The sequence below is a fragment of the Carya illinoinensis genome, chromosome 11, assembly GCF_018687715.1.
Source record: "Carya illinoinensis cultivar Pawnee chromosome 11, C.illinoinensisPawnee_v1, whole genome shotgun sequence".
NCBI classification, from domain to species: Eukaryota; Viridiplantae; Streptophyta; class Magnoliopsida; order Fagales; family Juglandaceae; genus Carya; species Carya illinoinensis.
The window spans coordinates 12643987-12653351 of NC_056762.1; the positions used below are offsets into that span (position 1 = coordinate 12643987).

Consider the following 9365-nt stretch of genomic DNA (forward strand, 5'->3'; position numbering starts at 1 on the left):
CATCCAGTACTAACTACTGAGCAGAATCAAATGGAAAGTTAATAAAGAGTTAACCCATTCAAATCTCAAAACAAAACAAAAAAAAAGTTAAAAACTCTAGAAAGTAATTTTAAAGAAATTCAAATAAAAGCTCTAGAAAAATGGCTTAATCTAGCCTTTGAAGTTGCAATATGGATGCTTTTCAGTAATTTAAAATTGGAACGGATGATTTTAAAGCAAGATTAATGAAGCAGATATCTTTTAATAGAAATTATTGTTTGTATGAGCTACTTATCAACAAAAAAAAAAAGAATTATTGCTTGTATGAACAGTTGCATAAAGGTTTGCATGTCATATTCTATGTAATATCTTTATGCAGCTTCTTATAGCTCTAGTTGGAAATTGAAAGGTTTTCATGTGGACTTAGCAGTAGATCTATCAAGAGTTAAAGAATACAAATCTATAAAATTGGAAGGATAAGTAAAAAGGACATTCAAAGCCAGTTGTTTAAAGCATGTTTTGAGTTTACTTGAAGCCAAACTTTAGCAATTATGATAAGACTTTAGTTTATCATGAGTCGTCTAATACATGGACTCATATCCTGTTATTTATTTATTTTTATTTTTTTACATTTGCATATCAAATAGCATAATTCCTCTCAAATTGTAGCTTGTATCCAATCGTTTATCAACCAATAAATTATCCGTCTAGATGTTTCCAGGAGCTTTAATTACTCATTTGGTGGAGAAGATGAGCTTTCTTTTCTAGCTTATTTTGCCAATAAAAAAAATAAACAAATTCTAGCTTATTTCTTCTAGATTGATATCTCTTGCTCACATTTTCTCAATAACTAGTTTCAAACGACTACCATACCAGGAATTATCAAACTCAACTACATAGCCAAGAACTAGAATCCATAATAGTAAAGACAAACAAGCATAATGCTCAACCATTCTACCAACCAAATCTATAAACCAACCAATCACCCGAATGACATATTCAAGGTCACATGCAATCACCCCAATAACATATTCAAGGCCACCCACCAAAGCAAATAAAAGCAGAGGCATAGAGCCCACAAGCCATGAAAATTCTACACCCATTTAATCCAATTCATATACACCAAACCAAAACTGAGGTGAAATTCATTCAAAATCATTCTCTATCACCAAAAATAAAAACATCCATAAAATCATATCAAAGTGAAATGAAATTCATTGAAATTGATATCCAACAACCAAAAATAAAAACTTCCAGAAAATCAAACTCAAACCGAATGTTTGAAGCCCCAGATCAAACAGGGCATGAGACGAGTTCCTCTGCTACCAAACTAGAGTCTCCATCCATGGCCAACCACCACATGGAAAACACAAAGCAACCTGCTTGAAGTGGTGTGAAAATGTGTAAGGAAAAAAAAATGGGTCAAAAAATGTGTAGGTTTTTTTTAGAGGGAGACAAAGATGGAGAGAGACCGAAAAATAAGTTTAACAAACCAAACGAGTTTTATGAAAGAGAGGCGATTGGTTCATAGAGAGTCCAAATCCAACAAAGCAGCATTTAGAATCCATAGAGAGGGGGGGAATCCAACCATGAAAAGAAACCGAGTGAGAGATATGACTTACAAAAATTGCCGATGGAGATGATGCACTCGATGGTGGCTGTGTTCCAAGGGAAGGGCGATACGGACGAGGTCACCCAACTATCGAGAAAGAAGAAGACGTAGGACACGATGGCCAGGAAATGAAAATAACATTTGGGGATATACAGTCGTTCCCCAAATATGAGAAACTTCTTTAGCACCCATAAAGCTCATCCTCATTTTAGGGATTGGGATGGAGTAGGACTTTTGATAAAAACTGGATAACTTTTCCCAAATTATAGAGTTTAGTGCCGGATGGAGATGTGGATGGGGATGCTCTTAGGGACCCTTCTTTCTAGGCTTGACAACCCAACCTTTCTAAGTTTTTTGCCAATAGTTGGGCTTATAAACACCCAATAAGCTTAAGAAACCATATGAGTTTCTTAAAATGGAGAGAGAGACCGAAAAATAAGCTTAAGAAACCATACAAGTTTTCTGAAAGGGAGGCGATTGGTTCATAGAGAATCCAAATTCAAAAAAGCAGAATTTAGAATCCATAGAGAGAAGGGGGGAATCCAACCATGAAAAGAAACCGAGTGAAGGATTACAAAAATTGTCGATGGAGATGATGCACTCGATGGTGGCTGTGTTCCAAGGGAGGGGTGATACGGACGAGGTCACCCAACTGTCGAGAGAGAAGATGACGTAGGACACGATGGCCAGGGAATGAAAATAACATTTGGAGATGTACAATCGTTCCCCAAATATGGGAAACTTCTGTAGCACCCATAAACCTCATCCCCATTTTAGGGATTGGGATGGAATATGACTTTTGATGAAAACTGGACAACTTTTCCCAAATTATAGAGTTTAGTGCCGGATGGAAATGTGGATGAGGATGCTCTTAGGGACCTTTCTTTCTAGGCTTGAAAACCCAACCTTTCTAGTTGGGCTTATCAACACCCAATTTTGTGGGCTTTCAAGAATCTGATGTTGTTTCCAAACCTATTTACCCATTAAATTAGACCCAAAGCTAAATATTAAATAGATAAAAAAAATACAAAACAAAACAAAATATGAAAAGAGTAGTGTTATATGTATTTACAACTTTACTTACCAATTGAAAATTAATAAATCTTGTTTCTTTATTACTTTCTTCAAATAAAATTTGGGTTTTACAATTTCTGTTGTACTTTATAACAATTGGACTATACATTTGGCAATTTAAATCAATCTTTGTTTTTTTCTTATTGATTTAAAATTAAAATTGGCTTAAAAGATATTGATATTAAAATTGGACATTAGAACTCGAATTTATTTAAAATTTGATTTTTTTTCTAAAAATTGATATTTGCAATCGTAGAATGCGTAAACGCCGCGTAATTTTCACCTTTTTTTAAAACGATTGCACGACATTTACACACTCGCAATACTCTTTTTGTTTGTCCCATGAATTAGAAAAAAAATAAAAAAAAGATGTCTATATATATATATATATATTTCTTTTAAATCGGCAAAACCAGTCCAAAAGAAGAAATTGAAGGACTATACTTAAAACCCCAACCAGTGAGAAATAGTAGACCACCAAAGTCTTTGTTATGGCCAGTGCCTAAGAGGTTAAGCCAAAATTTACATCTCAAACACAAAATTCTCATCTCATCATTATAACTTTCTTAAATGCTCATACAAAATATAATAAACAATTTAACTTTTTCAAATTTCAAAACAATAATAATATTAAAATATAATATTTTAAATTTTTATCTAAAATTCAAAATTCTCATCTCACTCTCCAAACCATACCTAAGCCATCCTTGGTTTGGTTAGGAGATTTGTGGGATATTATTTTTGTCGGTAAGTTCATTTATTTGGGATCAAAATGTCAATTCTCAATCCTAGAGCAATCTAGCATTACTCTTAAATATAAAAGAAAATTATTTGTGCAATCTATTTGAAAAAAAAAAAAAAATCCACTTAATTAAGAGATGAAACATTAACAGAGATATGCAACATTTTTAGAGATGGAATGTTAATGGAGATATGTAACATTTTGTGAGTAGTATGGATTTAGAATATGAGTAATACTACATATAGTCATGGAATCTGCAAGCGCCGTATAGTCACTTTGAAAAAGAGTGTGATTTATTATTAAAAAATTAATTTTTTTCATGTGAATCCTGTATTTATTTATTTATTTTAAAATGATTACACAGTGATGACTATAATTATCATTTCTGTTTAAAATATGAAAAAATCTAGTTGCAAGCACAATTGCGCACTAATATATGCATCAATCTAATGTGATTAGTCAAAAAATTGATTTCATTGAAAACAGTACTAATTTAAATTTTGAATATGAATAAATCAGTATTAGTACGCAGATTAGTACGCGACTTTGCTTGTATATAACAAAACTCTTAATATATATATATAATTCGTGCCTTATAATCTATGTATATTCTTTATCCCTTCAATGTCTCTTCAATTTACCTGTTTTATTAATATATTTTCCTTTAGTAATTATGATTCGTCTTTAGGTTTACGTAACAGTCCCTTCCTTTATTGTAGCCTATATAATTCTCTCTTATGGGAATTCCCTTACTTCACGAATTCAGAACCCAAAATTTACTGTGTATATATTGTGTTTCATGTTCTCAAAGTGGTGCGTGCGTGCGTGCAGAGGATTTTCATGTGAATGAAGAACTCAGGACCACATTCATGGAAAGTGCCCAAGCTCCATTATAGCTATATCATCGATGGAAGTTTACTTTATGCAGTGCCTGAAAACTTGGTTGTAAGGAGTGGTTAGATACATTTCATGGACAGTTACTTGAAAATGGAGCCCATAGACGTTTACTTTATGCAGTGCCTGAAAACTTGGTTGTAAGGAGTGGTTAGATACATTTCATGGACAGTTACTTGAAAATGGAACCCATAAAGGGTTAGTCTTTGGCATCACTTTCTTGGACGGTTTTGCTCTTAAATAGAGGAGCAAGATCATTGAAGAAGGATGTCTTCATCTAATTGTTGGGGTTTTGAATTTGAGCATTTCGAGCGAAAGAGAGGTAGATAAATAAAGTGGGTATGTAGGAGTCACTTCGTGTGTACATCCCTCTCTTACTTGAAGTTTTCAAAATAAGAATTTGAAAGGATCTTGATCCTCATTATTGTAGTGTTCAATTTATATGTCTATCTTTCTCTCACTTGATACTCTTATATAAGAACATTAAAGCGATTTTAGGTCCTATTTAGATATTGAACTGAGTTAAGATGAATTAAGTTCTTTATTAATAATAGTAAATTTAGATGGTGAAGTAAGTTTTGTGGGGCTCACTTAAAATGAGTTTAGATGTATTTGAATGTAAAAATGAGTTTATATATATTTATGGGAAGTTAAAAAATGTTGTAAGTCCGGCGTGTAAAGAGGTTTCGAGTGAAAATGAATTTAATGATTTGAGAGTTTGGTATTTAGATATTAGACTCAATTTAAAATTAAAGTGAACTTAATCTTCAAATACATATATATAACTTACAAAAAAGTTTAATTTGGTGAACATGAGAATGAACTACTATAAAAAGGTTAATATCTGTTTAATTAAATCATGAAGACATGATGATTAGACTAAGTGGAAGGAACTTAACAGGAATTTTTGGTCATCATGATCAAGCTTCCTTCCTTCCCTTTTTTTTTTCCTAGTCTCTTTTTCTTAGTGCATGGTCTTGGCCACCTACAATGTCTCATTACTTGTTGGCCGACCATGGGGAGAAAGAGTTTTGACAAACACATGAAAACAATAAAGAAGTTGTACAAACACGCAGGTTGAGGTAACCGACAGGAGCCTTTTGTCTTTAAGGCCGGCAATTTTGCACCAAAAGTCCTCAATCTTTCCACATAGAACAGTAAACTTAACAACAACTTCTAACGCTTATTAAAACCACTTCCAATTACAAACTCCTTTCACTCACCTTCGTTCTCATTTCATATTATTCTTTCAATATTTTTGTCATGATTCACCAATACAAAGGACAAATATATATATATATATATATATATATACACCCCTCGATTAAGGGAATAAATTATTAAAATATATATGTGGCTAGTTTTGTGAGAGGAAAATTATTATTATTTTTTTCAAGACGAGAGATTTCATTGATATAGACATGTAAGGCTCCCGAATAATGCTACATGCAATCGTGAATTGCCCAAGCGTCATGCAGTTGATTTAAAAAAAAGTTAGATCCACTATTAAAAAATGAATTTCTTTTCATATAGGTTTCATATTTATTTACTTTTTCAAAATGATAATACGACCCTTATGCACTCATAACTAAAACTATCATTTCTAAAAAATGATCTTCATTTAGAGAAATAACAATGGATCTTAGTTAACGTGATAGAAAAGATTGGATAGTACTTCAGTTACTTTAACAGAGGGTACGTAGGTATTTATAGATTTACATATTGAAGTACTGTCAAATATTTATAGATTTACATACCCTAAAATTCAAACATAAATAATTGTGCATGTATAGATTTACATCACAGAACTTGAATTGATTTAATAGATACTCAATATCAATATTTATTAATTTATAGGAAATTTTTCCAAAATGATGGTTATTAATTTAGCGTAAACGCCATAAATTACCCATTTGTCACTAATAAAGAGATAGGTAATTGGGCAAAAGGAAATCCTGTTAGGCTACCGCCCAGTAATGACCGCTGGGCATGCGGTGTACTACCTAGCACAATTTTAAATTTTTATTTTTTTATATTTTTTAAATATTTTGAAAAGATAAAAAAAAAATATCAATATATTAAAAATTACTTCCTTAATCATCAAGTAAAAAAAATTAAATTGATGAGCGGTCAAATGCAGTGGGCAAATAGAGCGGGCAAGCTAGCTTTATTCATATAAAATATCATTAAGTCCCATGGTTAGCCAAAAGAAGAGGTAACATTAGTGGGAGATGATCATCAAGAAGTGTGGCCCATGTGAATAGAAATGAGAAGATCTTGGGAGGTTCAACCAATTTATAGAGCTTAAAGACGTTATCAAATACATTAAAAACTGTGGGAATATATAGATTTCTGTTGATTGATGCCGTATCATCTGGCACATAAATCCAACACTGTCACTATGCCCTACCAAACATGGTTAACCATGGTATCTTTCCATGGTTAACAATGTCAATATGCCCTACCAAACATCACAACCACTGGTCCCTAACTAGATTTTCTTCACAAATTACCGTGTGCCCCCCAAGCCGGCCCCGCCCCCCACCCAACTCTCCTACCCAATTCTAAATTACTTACCCCACTGCATTTAGTTTTGGAGCACCATTGCCAATTCAATATGGTCAAGTTTCAACAATGGTTCATGGAAAATTGAGCAGGACATTTTGTGCAGTATAAATGCACCGATATTGAGCTATAAATGAAATTTATAACACATCTTTGATAATCAACTATGAAGTGTTGTAAATTTCAAAGCTGCAAGTTTCTATTAAGTTTTAGCAACCTCTTTGTTTTTGCCGACAAAAGAAGAGAATAAGGAAAAGAAGGCAACCTCTTTGTTTTTAGTCATTGATGTCCCAAGGGCATGGTTCCAATCGAATATGGTAACTTTTATCCAGTACAAAGGTAACACATTCCCTATTATAAAATCTTTTTTTTTTTTTTTATGGAATTAATGTATGTCGATAAGAATGAACAGTTATTTTTATAAAGATAGTTTTAATTTATTTTAATGGCACCTCATCTGCAGGAGAATATTCCTATTCAACATGGTAAATAAAGGATGCACCATATTCACCACATGAGACCAAGGCGCTTTAGTCTCTTCATTCTTAAAGCCAGTTGTTCTTGCCTTCCCCACAACTTCTTCAGATATCAATGGCAACCATGAATGGTTGGCTCTCCTTCCCCTTGGATGATAATTTCAACCATGATCTTGCCATTCGAAGGTTTTGTCCTGAGAGAGTTGAGCAAGAACAAGGAGCGTGGGAGTGGGAGGAGAAACTGATGAATGATGAATTTGAAATGTCTTCTCCTTCTGATACCACTAGTACACCATGCTTGGCTGCTTCAGAGGTAGATGACTTTGTCGATAGCTTCATTAACATGGATCACTGCGACAAAGATTGTAACAACTTTCCGGATGAGCATCGAAATTTTGATCACTTTCATTATGAGATTGAAACATTTCCAGGGGCAGATGATGTTTATGGTGATATTTCAATGATGATAGGAGATGAATTGGAAATGAGCGACTCATTTGAGGACGTAAGAGTTGTTCCTGATGAAATAATGCTGGGTGTGGAGGATATCAATGGAGTGGACCAAGGGCTGCACTTGGTGCACATGTTGTTGTCTTGTGCCGAGGCTGTGGGCTGCAGGGACACCCAACTTGCTGAGTCAATACTTAGCCAAGTTTGGGCTTCTGCCAATCCTCTAGGTACTTCACTGCAACGAGTCTCCTACTGCTTTGCAAATGGATTGAAGTCTAGGCTATCAAATCTTCACAATGCCAATGCAAATGGAACATTCACAAATGGTGCTATGGGTAAGTCTTTGATCACAAGGGAGGAGAAAGCAGAAGCTTTTCAAGTCCTTCATCAAGCTACTCCTTATCTTGCTTTTGGTTTCATGGCTGCAAATGAAGCTATATGTCAAGCAGCACAAGGGAAGGACTCCTTGCACATCATTGATCTAGGGATGGAGACTACCCTTCAATGGCCTTCTTTGATAAGGTCCCTTTCATCAAGACCTGAGGGCCCTCCAAAGCTCAGAATCACAGGACTAATCAGTGATCAAAATCAACTAGGGCTTGAGGCCAGCATAAAAGCCCTTATGGAGGATGCTAGCTCAGTAGGCATTACACTAGAAATCACCATGAAAACAGATCCAGTGACACCCTCACTTTTAACCAGAGAGAACCTTAACTTGAGAGAAGGGGAAGCACTTTTTGTGAATTGCATCATGCACTTGCACAAGTATGTCAAAGAGAGCAGAGGGTCCCTAAAAGCCATACTTCAAGCAATCAAGAAGTTAGCTCCAACTGCACTTACAATTGTGGAGCAAGATGCAAACCACAACGGTCCCTTCTTTCTTGGGAGATTCCTTGAATCTTTGCATTATTATTCTGCCATTTTCGATTCCCTTGAGGCCACCCTCCCACGCCATAGTGCACAAAGGATGAAAATAGAGATGCTTCACTTTGCGGAGGAAATCCGCAACATTGTTGCATTTGAAGGCTCAGATAGGACTGAGAGGCATGAGAGAGTAGATCAATGGCGACGGCAATTAGGCCGAGCGGGGTTTAAAGTCATGGGATCGACATGCATGAGTCAAGCTAGAATGATGTTATCAGTGTATGGTTGTGATGGCTACACCCTGGCTACCGAGAAGGGTTGCCTTCTCCTTGGATGGAAAGGGAAGCCCATATTGCTGGCATCTGCATGGCACGTGCACAATGTTTTGTCCTCCTAGCTAGTATTGTCCTGGCTAGGCCAGTGGCAAGATCAATTAAGAAACAATAAGGTGGAGTATCTTGCTATCAATCTAGTTCTCGATGTTCCCATCGATTCATGTTGTCTTAGGATGTTAAAAGAAAGAAAAATGTCAGTCATCATAGAATAATTACTAAAGGATGACGAATAGCACTTTTCTAAGAGAAAATATTGTCCCGTGAACTCCATTTTTTTCATTCTATTCAAACTATAGCTTGGATTTTGCTGTGCAACTCATGAGGATAAATCCTGTGTGAAAAGTTTTGTACAGTCTTAAAAATCCAGGTCCAAG

The 9365-nt window shown here is 34.8% G+C and overlaps 1 protein-coding gene across 1 annotated transcript; it reads left to right on the top strand.

Annotated features, from left to right (window-relative positions):
* The first annotated feature begins 7008 nt into the window (after positions 1–7008).
* On the top strand, positions 7009–9256 carry LOC122280707 (GRAS family protein RAD1-like). The gene is made up of 2 exons (XM_043091690.1): positions 7009–7205; positions 7330–9256. Exon 2 carries the CDS (start codon positions 7458–7460, stop codon positions 9051–9053), a length of 1596 nt encoding a protein of 531 aa, XP_042947624.1. The 5' UTR covers positions 7009–7205; positions 7330–7457; the 3' UTR covers positions 9054–9256.
* The last annotated feature ends 109 nt before the right edge of the window (positions 9257–9365 follow it).